This window comes from Diadema antillarum, unplaced genomic scaffold (assembly GCF_040938485.1).
Source record: "Diadema antillarum isolate AM-2024a unplaced genomic scaffold, OU_Dant_1.0 seq00000821_RagTag, whole genome shotgun sequence".
Lineage (NCBI taxonomy): Eukaryota > Metazoa > Echinodermata > Echinoidea > Diadematoida > Diadematidae > Diadema > Diadema antillarum.
In genome coordinates, this window is record NW_027271698.1 from 3,070,615 (window position 1) to 3,086,571 (window position 15,957).

Consider the following 15,957-nt stretch of genomic DNA (forward strand, 5'->3'; position numbering starts at 1 on the left):
TTGCGATGACCTGTCGAAAAATCAGATTTAGAGACTTTTCCACTTAAGCCTTTACAGCGGGCCGTTTTTACATACTTTTGTAGATGATTGGAGAGTGGAGATTTCTCTACTGTAAAAGAACCAAATTAGTGTTGCTTCTATCAAGACAGTTTTTCTGGTGTATAATATATATGCTATCGTGTCTTTTCTTGACTGCAAAGTAATGTGACCTATCACACATCAGGAAAATCTATTCTTTTATTCTTTTTGATGATAATCTACCTCGGTGATACGTAAAAATGGCATTGCCCCATTATGACATATAGTTTAAGCGCTTAGGAATTACACGTTGACCACTAGGAAACAAAGAGCTGTCGAAAATTTTTGATTTGTGTGTTTTGTGTGTGTTTTTTCTTTTGCTTGACCTAAAGATATCTCTGATGTGGCATAAAATACTCGTGATGAGAGGTAATGTAGACATCTGCATTACTAACAAGATACTAAACAACTATAAAGGAGAAAAGGCACATGAACATTTTAGACCCGCCGCAATTCTTTGTATAACTAAAAACACTGCATCCATGCCGCGGATATTTGCAGTTGTGTGTTCGATTATGTGATACCAGATAAGTAACACAACTTTCAGTCTCTTGTGATGAATACATCGTATACATGTACCAAAAAGTACTTGGATTCCTATGTAGTTGTAAATACAACTGTAATGGATATTGAATCTTATTCCTTTTACTTTGCTTTGCTTTGCTTTTTTGTGCTCATCTGAATGCTGCTGCTGTAGTGCCTTAATTATTCCTAACAGTAAGAAAAATACATTATTCTTGTGCACACGTCTGTATACGTTTTGGCATGGTCGTGCATAAAAGAGGAAATTTTTAAATTACGACAAAACCACTAAGGATTCACCCTGTAAAATCTTGTTTGTGTCTATAGGATTTATATTTAGGTGCATAAATTTAAATCAGATAAGTTTAAAAAGATAATAGTGCAATTCATTCAGGAGGATTTTTTTTTTCGTTACTAGAAGTGAGCACTTCAAGATAAATGTATACTTTCATTTTTTCAAACACATGTGTGTGTGTGGTTTTTTTTTTTTCGTATTAGATTTGAAAGTGACTTCTCTCCGGAAGAGATAATGTTTCGAATTTGATAAACAACAAAAACTTTTAGATATTTTATGTGAAATCAGGTCAAACCAGGGTCAATTTTGAGTTTATACCTCGAAGAAACTTTGCTATTTTTGTAGCAGTAAGACAGTGATTTCTAGTAATTCAAACACTTGTCATGCTTACTAAGGGGTGTATATACGACAATTGTTTAGTGGTGGAGAAGTTATTATGTCAATAATGAATCCTTATGATAATCTTATTGAAGTGCTTTTCAGGATTGTGATACATTTTATTGTCGATAAAAGTGAATTGTATAATGAAAACATACATTAAGAAACCGCACATATTATATGAATCTCATACCAAAAACAGTACTCTACAATAATGCAAAAATGTATTTATGAGTTTATTAATAAAGAGTGGATATATACAAATCATTGAAATATGGATACTTGTTAATTCTGTATTGCATTTTAAACTAATTTCTGACACCCTGTAAATATTTGTCTGATGCGTATATAATGCTTCGCAGGATATATATATATATACATATATATATATATATATATATATATATATATATATATACATATATATACATTCTTTAAAAAATAGGTTCATCTTTAATCTATTATTCTTAATGTATATAGGAAAACATATACACACATACATTTTCCGAAAAGGAGGAACAGTGAGAGGAATAATGATGTCAAAGCTACTCACAAATTTCTTCTTCCTTTCTCATATATATATTATATATATATATATATATATATATATATATATATATATATACATAATGTGTGTGTGTGTGTGTGTGTGTTTGTGTGTGTGTACACAGTGTACAGATGACATGATATTTCAGTATACTTTATTCATCATCCCACGCTAAGAGTCAATGTGTTTCGCGTCGAGCAACCAAGTAAGCCTTAAAGGGGATGGCTAGTAACTGATCAGTGGGAATCAGTGGGAATGCTGGGGGATGATTGTTCCAATCCTTGTGGGATTCATTTAAGAGTACATTACATTGTATATATCTACTGTAGTGTGAAAAATTATTTGCTTCAGAATGGTCTCATATTCAAGTAATGTGCAGTTTAATGATTCCAGGTTAGCGTGCCTGGTCAGTGACGGGGCATTAATCTGCACATTACTTGAATATGAGACCATTCTGAAGCAAATAATTTTCACGCAACAGTAGATATATAATGTACTCTTAAATTAATCCCACAAGGATTGGAACAATCATCCCCGCAGCATTCCCACTGATTCCCACTGATCGGTTACTAGCCATCCCCTTTAAGAGTACATTATGTAGCTCTTGTTGTTTGAAAATTATTTGCTTCAGAATGGTCTCAATCCTTGTGGGATTCATTTAAGAGTACATTATATACATGTAGCTATTGTTGTGTGAAGATCATAACAATTTAACATATCAGAATGATAGAACATAACATAATGAAAGAGCTTCTGGATTACGTGTACCTCTTTCAGAAGGTATAGAGGGAACAATATTACCCATACCCTAATGTCAGTGACAAGTGAATGGAGTGTATTATTTTCTTGATAAGTAAACTTAGATATGAACTTTTATAGAATTCTGTTCATATTTCCTTTATGTTATTGCCAAATTGCGATATCACGAATTGTTTTAGTCTTCTTTTCCATTCACAATGGCATCGAAGGTTTGAACATAATATATATCTTTTGAGGAAATTGTCGATCCGATTTTTCTGGAAACTTCACTGATGTGTTTTACTTATATTTCCGTCGATATAGTCTTTTCCTTCAGAGAAAAATTCAAACTATAGGTCCAGTGTAGCGTGCTCACAATAAACATCTATTCTTAGTGTTTCCTCATAGAGTGTATACTATAAATCCAAAATGCACAAATACATATCAAGTAAATACACCCTATAGCAGTTCTTTAAAAAGCATATCCATTCTCTTAGCAGGGTTGGTTTTGTTCAAAGAAAATTATATCAAGTGTAGCTAAACTGATGTACATGCCACAGCCTGTCGAGCTGATATACATGCCACATTGCCAAGAATGTCTTCTCTTGTACTCCGTACTACTCTTCCCTTCACTATCATCCTTGACGCAACAGCGTCATAGCCCTGAACTATTTTTGCACCGTTTTTCTTCTATTTCTTAATCACTTTCGCAAGGAAAACATTGGTCCTAAGAAATTAAAGACGTTTGAATTAATATGGTCTGGGTAAATGATACCAAAATATAGTTGACAGAGTGCTAGCCCGTAGCAGGACCATTGTATGAAGAGGTAGCACATAATATAGACTGCTACATATTTGCATCACTTGTCATTCAACTTTTTTTTTCTTCAAGTGTGTTATTCATTTTTGTCTATTCCAGAGTTATATGATTTCACAATTTATATATATACATGTATATATATATATATATATATATATATATATATATATATATATCTTTGTATGTGGTTTTTGCATTTCTCCCCAAGTGGTTCACCTGTGTAGGCCTCAAGGTACTACATGTTTTCCTGGTAATGGTTCAAAGAGCAAGAGAAAGCGTCAAGCCTGGTGCTTCACGTGAGCCTCAACGTGTTTCGCTACATACCAACAAGGGATGAAGAGGCCTTCTTTGTGGTGGACACGCTCGATGTATCTTGGGTATTCATTGTTCCGCCGTCTTCTCAATGGCAATCAATCACCCACTCTCCTAACTGATTACAATAACAACACTAAAAATCCTTTATAGATTCACTCGATTGCACCTCGTGTTGAGGGGATCACTCTCTTGGAGTAGACATGCCGATTTACATATAACCATTCTGGGTCATAGTACACGGAGATTGAAGTGTGTTTACTCTTAGGACTTCGGCGTATTCCTACTGGTAAGTGATATACATTGTATATACATATTTCATATTTTTAACCCAAACGTTTTAATTGTTCTTTACTTATAGATAAGTGTTGTGTGAATGGTGCAATGCTGTCCCTATACGAGATTAATAATCATCATCAAGACAAGCGAGTGACAGTTATCGTCATAATGTTCAAGGTGAAGTTATATATTGCTATCTAGCAAAAGTATGGAAAATGAAAAGAGATAACAAACGGGTGAAAGCTTAAAAATATACGAGTTAAGAAAAGCGTCGTCTGGCACTAAATCATGTCTCAGTTTATCACTAAAAATATCTACTTGATGGGAGTTGCATGTCATCATGAGATTTCTCTATCCCATTATTACACATAAAACATTTGATTGCTAATATACTTACGAAATAGAACTTATAGGTATACACAGAATCTGCACATGTACAAAAGTGTCATAACTTATGTACCACGGAGCTGGTAAAACAATATAAACTAATATAGCACTGTAGTTAATCAAAGGCATTGTAGAATGACCTCACAAATTGTTTGATACGAATTCCTGATATAGGTGATTGTGTTAACATTTACCGACAAAATGAAATTAAAGACTTAGACATAACAATTCTCTATTCGCGTATTTCATCGATGTGTTCAAGAAATGTGTTAATGAGTCTTTTTAAAGAATTGAACTTCACTTCACTTGAACTTCATCTTTATTCTCAACAGAATATCAAAACAATGCAATATTTGAGGGTCGAACTACATTCATCACCTTGTTGACAGCGCATTTTAGTGTAAGATGCAGTTCATTACAATTAATGTCTGTCATTCTAACGTGTTCTGCGGAAAGCAAAGTTTTCTTCATGACACACTGGCACCACGTGTAATTTACTACACATTAGAATCTCAACCTGCAGTATGATTCACATACAGCTCTCTTGTATTTCACTATTAAAAAGTTCGGCCATCTCTTCAAGCGATGAATGTTAAAAAAAAAAAAAAAATTCCGGCGTTACATGTTGCATATTCCGATATAGTTAGGTTCTTCCATGATGGAAGATCAACCAATGTTTATTCAATTTTTATTCAGAGTTATTGTTTGTCATTTCTATATATCTTATCATAAATTTGTCACTTACCGCTGATGATGAAGTTCATAGCACGAGTTTGTTGTAAAATACCAACTGCAGGTGAGTCTATAGATACACATGATAATTCTGTGCAAATCAAAGTAAATGGTTGGCTGCCGATCAGAAAGGTAATAATCCCGATAAGCATCGTAAAACAAAAGCAAACAAACAAACAAATAAACAAACAAACAAACAAACAAACGAACAAAATATCACCAGTTTAAAATGATCATATCAAGCACAGACAAATACATTTTGTATCCGTCGCTGCTTAAGGTACACATATTTTCGGAATCACTTTATTCAATATCTTAAATAAAACGATTTTCTTTCGCAGTCATTGCAGGCCAGACTTTTATATTGGCGTATTTTATTGTGTTAGTCAATGTGTCTGTCAATGTATCACTCAACAGTGAATAATGCAATATATTTATAAGTTATTTTCATTCATTATGATTATTATGATTTAAATCCTCATATCAAATTAAGACTTTCACAGACTGCCATCATGATTGAACTAAGTACTTTGACAGTCAGTTTGTTTCAGTAAGTTTTATTTCTCCACTTGTACATAACATAAAATAAGTATAAATAGATATGTTTGAAAGCATACATGGTGTCCTTAAATCGAACCGTGACCCGAATAAAGACATATTTGAAAGAAAATAGCAAAATAAAACAGTTGATATCAATCATCCTAGTGTTGGTACAATGTAAGTCAGTCTTGAACTCTGGTTCTTTGATTAGCTTTCGAAAACACCTTCATTCAACGGAATGCATAACTGGACCAACAACTATTATCATTTGCATACAAAAAGAGAGCACAGTGTTCTGACAAGACAAGACACATCAAGTTTGTCGAGGTACATGCAAACACGTTAATTTTAAGGTCATCCCTTGAAATATTATTACATGATACGTCACGCCTTTCTCAGACATCAGCAAGGAAACAAAAACAACAACAAGAGAGGAACAGGAAAAAAAAACCGCTAGTCACAGGAATGATTTTAGAAATGTTAGGTAAAAAGAAAAAGTGAACAATGAGATAGCTTTTGTATAGAAAGAAATAAATCAAAGAATTGCCGCACAGCGTGCAAATATACCACGCGAAAATTAGAATAAGTCGCCATACTGATTTAACGTAAAGTGCTATTCATTTCGATTTCATTAAGTGCCTTATTAGCCTGCTGCTGACACCATGACAAATTCCAAATATAGGACCCTATACAGGCGCGCCGGAAGCAGTTTTGGATTGGGGGGGCAAACATTGGAGGGGGCTCAAGATTAGACCATGCAATGTTACACAATATACACATACACACACACACACACACACACACATCTATTATATATATATATATATATATATATATATATATATATATATATATATAATATGTAAAGTGGCGTACGGTGGGTCGAAACATGGGGGGAACCATAAAGTAATTTTGACGGTCTGTATGCTTGTTCGTGTGTGCGTGAGCAATAATGGGACTACAATACATTACGGAATGTGATACATTAAATTAACAACGCAGTCATTGAGGAACATTGTAAATTTTCCTTGCATGGATTATGGAATGACGGTGTGAAACGATCGACAAATTATATACTGTCAGCAACATAAGGTGAATGGCATAACAATAAAATGCGAGCGAGCGAAGCGAGCGAGCTTGAAATTTTTGATATTCTACAGTTCCAAAACTGGAGTTTTAATTGTAGCTACATATTTCGCTTTGAAATAAATGGGGGCGCAACTGCTGGCAATTATTGGCAGCAACATTAGGAGAATGGCATAACGATTCAATGCGAGCGAGCGAAGCGAGCAAGCTTGAAAATTTTGACATTCTACGGTCCCAAAACTGGGGTTTATATAGCTTTATCTTTCGCTTTGGAAATTAAGGGGGGGCATCGGACGCAACTGCTGGCAATTACTGACAGCAACATTAGGAGAGTGGCATAACGATTCAATGCCAGCGAGCGAAGCGAGCGAGCTTGAAAATTTTGACATTTTACAGTCCCAAAACTCCCGTTTGTAGCTATATTTATCTTTCGCTTTGGAAATTAAGGGGTGGGGGCATCGGGCGCAACTACTGGCAATTACTGTCAGCAACATTAGGAGAATGGCATAACGATTCAATGCGAGCGAGCGAAGCGAGCGAGCTTGAAAATTTTGACATTCTAGAGTCCAACAACTGCCGTCGTAGCTATGTTTTTCGCTTTAGAAATTAAGGGGGAGGCGCACCGGGCTCAACTGCTCGATGCGAGCGAGCGAAGCGAGCGAGCTTGAAAATTTTGACATTTTACAGTCCAAAAGCTGGCGTTTGTAGCCATATTTTTCCCCTTTTATTCATACATATTTATTGTATTTTCTTTGTTTATTCATTTATTTTTATTATCATTATTATTATTTTTCATTATTTATTTATTTATTTATTTATTTTTTTTGGGGGGGGGCTTTTTGGGGGGGGCAAAAATGCGTTTTGCCCCCCCACTTTTTGGACTGGGGGGGCGGCCGCCCCCCCTGCCCCCCCCCCCCCCCACTTCCGGCGCCTATGACCCTATATATATTTCAGTGGTCTTACGTCTCTTTCGAATTGCAACGGGTTCAGAATACTTCCACTGCATGTGGCCAGGAAACCGAGTAAATTGCGTGAGTTTGCAGAGTATTAAGAAAGCATGAGTATTAATTAGGCATGATTGCACCGTTTGAGGATCGGCACATGGGTTCCATAAACGAATATAAAGACCACGTAAAGAAAAGGACAATGACAGAAAATGAAAACACCCGTGGAGATATTTGAAAATTGGTTCACTACGCCGGAAGACCGTGAAACGAATTTTGCGTTAAATTCTACTCCATTTTTACAAAGGGAAGTCGTATACTCCATGTAGCGACTCGTGAGAAATCATTTGTTACACAATAGTCATGTATCTTTCATAACTACGAGAATTTTATTCTTGAAAACCCTTAGTTTAATCCGAAGAACTAAACAGCTTCAGCTGCACATGAGAGAAGAACATTTTGATATCTTGGTGAAAACATTTATGATCATTCTCTGTTGTAGCTACCATTAACATCATTTTTTAATCAATATCATTTTCTCCATACAATACTATAGTGCTATATATGTATATATTTACTTAAGATGCAAAGAAGCTTACAACTAACTTTTTATATCACGGGGTTGCTTGATTCTCATGAATCTGCAGATGCTCACTTATTATTGCGTTTAGCGAGTAAAACTGACTTCTATAGAACCTGTAATATTTTTCAGGCCATTCGTTGATACATGGAGAGCACTGTAAGTGAATAAATCTGGAAGACTTCTCCCACTCATGATTAGCAAAAAAGATGGAATAAGATAAAATTGATTTAAACATTCATTTTGAAAAGAGAAATGTAAGCAGAAGTGAGTAGACAGAGTATACGGATAACTGAATGGATAGACAAGAACGATTCTTTGAGATAACATTAATATTACAATTCTTGAAGCTTTAAGTTTACTTTATCAAGGCAGGCCTGTACAAAACGTAGAATATAGGAATTCGCCTAATTTATCAGTGAAAATTTTCCCTGTATATACAAGGGGCAGTTTCTATAAATAATAACTAAAGAAGATCTGAAAAAGGTGGAGAACGCACTATACAACGTTGATAATACGTGAACTTACTTTTTTTGAAGAGTTCTTAAAATTTTGATTTTTCTTTTTGGTTGAGGGGGTTGGGAAAATGATCCATTCTATAGGCTAACTAACATTCTCGAAGAAAGAAACTTGAGCATTATCATTCACGATTATCTGGCTTTGAATTCCTAAACGGTCAGTTTGAGGTTTCATAATTCTAAGTCTAAAAGAAGAGAACGCTTCGTGAAAATAACGCTTATCCTCGTTGAGGACGCTCTGCAGTTTAACAACATAAGAGATTCAATTAGGGTATGTTTTGATAGATATCACCAACTTTAGAATCGTATGAAGAAATTCTAAGATTGGCGCATTGTATCAACGATCATAAATCTGGCACCAGTAGTAAAACACACACACACACACACACACACACACACACACACACACACAACCAAGACACCTCTGAAGAAGAGATACGTGTTCGGTATTTGAACCTTTAAATATATTTTTCCGACTTCTGGATCGGCGAATGCATAATGTGTTATGCTTGGGCCTTCGTCGTGTCACTAGCGAAGTAGATTATCGTCCTAGGGGACAAAAGATATCGTTGTGCTGTAGTGTGTATGCGTGTATGTGCAGTGGCGGATCCAGAGGGGGGGGGGGGGGGGGGGCGCAACCGGCGCACGACTCCCACCCCCCCCCTTTATTTTTCTTTAAAAACAACAGAAATGTAACCCCCCCCCCAAAAAAAAAAAAACCAACAACAACAACAACAAACAAACAAACAAACAAACAAACAAACAAACAAACAAACAAAAGACATGAAACCGGGAAGTGGTACCAGAAATATTAGTTACGCCCCCCCCCCTTTACAGAATTCCTGGATCTGCCCCTGATGTGTGTGTGTGTGTGTGTGTGTTTGTGTGTGTTTGCGTGTGCGTGTGTTTGTGCGTGTACGTTTGTGTTTGTGTATTAGTGCGTGAATGAATAAAGATTATGTTAATGAATAAAGATTATTGAAAAAAAAGTGTGTGCATGTGTGCGCGAACGCGAATTATACATGGGATTGTTTGTAGAATACTTGACAGGTATTTAACGCCTTGAGTCATTTTGGGGAAGAGCCAATATGAGATCGACTTTAGTCTTTTGTGTAAATTCACGATGTGCATTTTCTTTAGTTTAGCATTCTTTGGCGCCTGCAGAGATTAACTTCCTTTGGCCGGGTGTGGTGAGTTGGGCAGACAACAAATTGAAGTGCTAACAGTCGAAAACCTTCAGCATACGAAGGGATTCACTTTCAAACAAAATTACTGTCAAGACATTTGCTATAACTATCTGCAAGAACAGGCAGTCGTAGGTTGCCTTCAGTAAGTTTTTGCGTTTTCTGCATTATGTTGGCAGTCTTCTTCAATTTTCAACAATAGTTCAAGTGGTTTCTGCTGATGCCCTTGGCGAGAAAACGGTGTAAGCAGTCACGCAAGCTCTATTATAGTATTTCTTTACTGCGGTTATAGTGTTTGTTGTGCCTTGAAACACGGTTTTCACAAACCAGCAGGGGTGCTTTCCAGTTCCATCATTGTCTGGTACATAAAATACGTGCTTATAGCATCATTACATTCATTGAATTGCACAGATCTTGACGTGCTGTATGCCTCAACTCCGCTACTGAGTGGCAAAATGTTCAGCATGATGATTTTCATGATCTAAATCAACTCTGACGGGAGGAAAATCAGATGTGATTGTGCAGATTCGTGTCTAGACGGGTTGAGGAGAATTTCCGTGATTTCTAGACATATTAGTGCCTGGTCCTTCCGTCGTGATAGTTTTATGGTGGTATATTCACGCATAGTGTTCGTCTTTGTCTCTTCTCGTTTCAGAGATATATCAACTACTAAAGCATGACGGTCCCTACAGCAGAAAGCACTGAAAAGAAGAATAAAGAGGTAAGAGAAGCTTGGGTTTTTTTTCAAGAGTCAACATTATTTACTTTTCTTGTAAAGGCTGATAATTGCTTTTACAATGAATTAAACATGATTTTGAGGGGAGACGCGGACGTAATCGGATTTTAGGCAAGTAATTGGGCTCTATTCCATTGTCTATAGTCTTATACAGTACTATTATCAATAATAGCAAAAATCACGTGTAACCGCTATTTGTTTGAAGACCTACAGACTGTGTTGATTTCTAAGCTAAAGTTTTCTAACGAACTGAGGAAAACAGGATAATTCTTTAATGCAAAAATACGTACACAAGTGTGCTGTTAATCATTATACAGTACTACAATCGAGTTATACATTGGAATATGCAAGAAATCAGTGCATGCGTGACATCAGTAACACTCTTGAACCTCAGAACGCTTATGTTGCATATTCTCATTGAAATAATTCTCAAGTGTTTCTTACAGCGCCAACACAACATAAATAGGAATATATATACAGTATGTACAATATTCAATATTACATCATTAATGCCACTAAAAATGTCAAACGGTTGCCAGCATAATTACTCCTTTCTTCATCGATCTTTTGACGTAGTTTTACTGTTCAAGATCTCTGAAGGCCGTACACTGTGGTATCATCAAAATGCCTTTGTCACTTGTGCAGGGTCTGGAGGCTAAAGTGTTTCCCTGGGATGTCGTCGTCTGGTTGGTTGGTGTCATCTTCATTGGCGTCTTCCTCCTCGGCGTCGTCTACATCGGCGACGTTCGTCGATGGGACGCCGACTCGGGGTGGACTCACAACACCAGCGAGACCTCCGCCGTTCGCTTCCTCTCTGAACCCTACGTGGAGGAACCCGGGGTCAGGGGTCGGTACGGCACCGACGCCGGTGCAAGGTGGTACTACTGGAAGCTGAAGCCAAATGAAGTGAGTGTTCTCACTCGGGTCGTTCCCTGGCTGTGCTACGTTCTCCATCAGCTCTTTATGTGGGGCTGCATCTACTACGCTCAGAAGCTGAAGTTGATTTATCCTCAGCCTGGAGAGCCGAAATACTCTTCGCGCTTGAGAAATTTCAACTGGATCGCTTTCATCGGTAACGTTCTATTTCACCTGATCCATCTGGGTCAGACCCACTGGACTTACGATGCATTGGCGCAGGATGTCTCTGGTCCAAGCAACATCGGATCAGCTATCATGTTGCTAATCTTTGTCTTGATGCTGGAGTACCGCAACCGCGGGATGGCGTTTGGGTGGCCTTCGAAGAATGACCAGGGTAAGATCAGCGAGAAGATGAGACTTCCTTGGGGGCCCCAGGAACTGATCCGGAGGTACCACGGGTATGTCTTCGCCTGGGGAGCTATCTTCACCTTCTGGCATCATCCAATGGAAAACACCATTGGACACGTCTTGGGTTTCACGCACACCTGGATGTTTCTGCTGCAGGGAAGTCTCATGTACACCCAGTTCCATCTGAATCGCTACTGGCGCCTTCTCCTCGAGGCATGGGTAATCATTCACGGTACGGTGGTTGCGTGGCAAACTGGCGGTCCAGCTCTCAACAGGTCGACGCTCTACCCAATGTTCATGTTTGGCTTCCTCTGGCTCTTCACCATGACCCAGCTCTTCGGACTCCCACTTTGGACCAAAGTTCCAAAGTGGACTCGCGCTTTTCCCTTCGTCGCCTACCTCGCCGCGGGGATCTATTGCTACGGATGGGTGTTTGCCGATCGACAAGGGCGCTATTGGATCCGTCTCAACGAAATGGTACGAATTCCCGCCATTGAGTACTTCTGCGTCTTGTTCGCCTGGTTGGTGATGTGGTTCTTCCTTTGGATCGAAAAGAAGATCAAAGGTGACCGTGCGGACGAATCGTTCCGTCCGCCGAGTCCAGTCAAGGAAGCGTTGTACATCTGTGGCGTCGTCTTTACCTATGCCATCCTCATGGTCGTCTCCGTTCTCGTTCAGCTGCTCGACTGGAAAGCCGGTATCATCACCCTGATGATGTTTTTCATGCTTTTCTTCGCCGTTGGAGTTGCCGTTTCTTGCATGCTGCTCAAACAAATCCTGAGACCAGTTTCGGTTGTCGAGAAGGAACCCCTGGAAGACAAGATTCACTTGTCAATGAAAGTCGCACCAGAGGCTGATAATAAAGCGTATTGTCCCGACAATGCAACAGAAGCTCAGGTAGCTACATCTTAAAGGACGAACACAATGTATCCTCGGACCATTATACTTAACTCTTTTACGCACCTTTCTATTACAATGATAGTCTGTTTGCCATATACCATGAAATGTAAATGAAGGATATAGAAGAATAGCTTGGCGTTATGCCAGCAGTATATATTCCATGTTCATGCATATGTATAGTGTGTATTACATAGATTTAGGAGGCTCCAGACCCATCATTCTCAGTAGCATGAATACTGCATGAAAGTTTTCTCCCAGTCAAAATTCGGCAATACGTGTAGATAGAATTAAAGAATCATGCGATTACATGTATTTTCAGTATCGTGTACTGTTTGCCGCTTTCAGTAGCCATGCAATTCTTATAGAATTGCTGCCTGTATGAATTGTGACAGGTTCGAGATACAATGCTGCGTGTGTAATGAGTGAATTCGTTTTTATATCAAACAGTGCGATACAGGAAAGTGTGCTTCTAATCAAGACTAAACGGCGATATCAGCTTTATACACGAACATCGCTTTCTAAAAACATGTTTGTCACGATCTTAATTTTAGAGACTAATACCGATTAAATCTGTATTTATCATTTTTTACGTATGTATGTATGTATATGAATGTATGCATATCCAGGGTATACATGCATGTATGATTACATGTATTTGATATTTGTACTCTCTTAGTGGGGTATAATTGTCTTTACCGAAAGGAAGCATAACTTGATCTGGATGTAAATTGGAGAAGTTGAGCGAGAGGGTAAAAAGATGTTGAAATGAGAGAAAAGTAGACATTGAATACAGAATGATAGACAGGAAGTAAAAGGATGTAGTATGTAGTAAGACAGAACTAGAATATAGAATACAGAACGAAGTATGCAGAAAGAAAAGGAGAGAGAGAGAGAGTGACGCGTGAGAATAGATACGAGAGAGAACAAATTGTATTTACCGAACTCGAGCAAATATCAATTTGAAGTATTCATCCCCACTGTCATTAGTATCCTTCGTATATGTGCTGGTTATTGAAAACGATTTACAGCTTTGAAAATAAAAGAGATGCAACGTCATTTTCTTACGCTCTTGTTTATTTTATGTTTTAATTTCGTTCCTTGTTATGTGACATATTTGCTGCCGTCATGTAGCCAGAATTTTTCTCATGTCTTTGAGTCCTTGATCGGCAAGATATAGACATGACAAATCATATTCTGAACAATGATTATTGTAAATGTACGTCTGCCAAATTAATGATACAATGCTGGTAATTGCAGGTGACTGACATTTCAAAACATACCAGGACATATTTTACAATTACGACAGGATTTCGTATGATTTGTCTTCAATTTGCAAGATTTCAAGAAAAAAATATAATTGAAATCCAACAACATAATTATGTGAAGATTCGTCTTTGGATATACGTGCCGTAGAATTAACAAGTATACTCATATTTACGAATGATGACATCCCCTTCAGTGATGCTAACACTAAAACTTCTTGGTCTTTCAGAGGATCCATTCCGTGATCCTTACGTACTTTTGTCATTGTGTCATTTATACATCGCCATTAGAATGGAATCGTAGGTATAAAAATAAATTGTCCAATAATGAAACCACGCAGGCAGAACGTACAAACATGGTGCTAAGCCTTTCGTGCATGCAGTGATCAAGAACCACAAGCAAAAAAAAAAAATGGGAAAAAATCAGACTCGCAAGCCTGAAGCGTTCAGTTCCCACATCTTAGCATTTACAAGAATTCCTGCAGTACAAAGTGCAATTGTAATTGAAGAATTCGTAAGCATGTACCAGTGCCGTTTATATACGGCACCAAGGGCGTACCGAGGGGGGGTGTTTTGGGTGTTCAAACACCCCCCTTTGCCAAAAGGGGGGTGTTTAAGGTGTTCAAACACCCCCCTTGGGCAAAAGGGAGGTGTTTGAGCTATTCAACACCCCTCTTCAGCAATGCTTAGATGTTGACAAATGAAACAAAAGCTGTCTTTACCGCTTTTATTTCCGTTTTTAATACCGCCTTTCCTTTCTTTTGCGTTCATTCTCTCTCTCTCTTTCTCTTCCTTGAATGTTTGTGTGGATGATGATACATTATGGAGTTACATAATATCATACGCACTAAAGAACTCGTGTACAGTACGTGTTCATACTACGTTACTGCACCGCGCGCGAAGTTGACGCGCAAACAGTAGACATGCCCGATCCCTGCTTTGCTTTCTGACCGAATCGCGAAGATACATTGCGCATAATGTTCACCGTTTACCGGTATTATACCGTACGCGGTACCGTAAATTGTGTATGATGTGTGTACAATGCATGCTGCGCTGCAGCCTATTATAGGCACATTGCATGCTAAGTCAGTAGTATCACTACCAACAGTGGCGTATCTGGGGGGGGGGGGGGCAAGGGGGCACGTGAAAAAAAAGAGAAAAAAGAAGAAGAAGAAGAAGAAAAAAAAAAAACCTCGCCCGGACGGGGGAAGGAGAATGGGGGGGGGGGGGGGCAGAAAACCAAATCAAACAAGATAAAAACAAAACATGAATTCCATGAATTCCATGTTTTGTAACGCTGAAATAGAAAAATTTTCGGCTCGCTCGCTGCGCCCGCTCGCCAAAATTTATCAAAAAAAAAAAAAATAAGAAGAACAAAACGTAATGATGACGTGGAAATATAACAATTTCGGCTCACTCACTCGTAGAAAGTTAGAGTATTTTTCCAAGTCCTTAGTTTGTTGGCATAAATCGTTATCTATGAAGCCGTCACTATATCTTGATTAGAATTGTAAGATTTAATAACCAAAAAGTGACAAGAATTCCATGTTTTGTAAGGTGAAATACAAAAATTGTCGGCTCGCTCGCCAAAATTTATCAAAATTTATCAGATTTTATATCACCCTCAAAAAAAACCCTTTTAAGTGCTCGAAAAAGCATATCAAGTGGACTTTTTTAAAGTCCCTACCGGGATGGGATTGGGGTTGAACACTGTTGGTATAAATCGTTATCTATAAGACCGTCACTATATCTTGATTAGAATTGTCATTCGAAGATTTAATAACCAAAAATGACAAGAATTCCATGTTTTGTAAGCTGAAATACAAAAATTTTCGACTCGCTCGCTGCACTCG

At 37.9% G+C, this 15,957-nt stretch overlaps 1 protein-coding gene across 1 annotated transcript; it reads left to right on the forward strand.

Moving 5' to 3' along the window:
• Positions 1-11,300: 11,300 nt before the first annotated feature.
• On the forward strand, positions 11,301-12,872 carry LOC139739941 (uncharacterized). The gene has a single exon (XM_071650540.1). It carries the CDS (start codon positions 11,301-11,303, stop codon positions 12,852-12,854), a length of 1,554 nt encoding a protein of 517 aa, XP_071506641.1. The 3' UTR covers positions 12,855-12,872.
• Positions 12,873-15,957: the final 3,085 nt, after the last annotated feature.

Coding starts and splice junctions, on each gene's coding strand:
- LOC139739941 (XM_071650540.1), top strand. CDS start 11,301: ATGCCTTTGTCACTTGTGCAGGGTCTGGAGGCTAAAGTGTTTCCCTGG.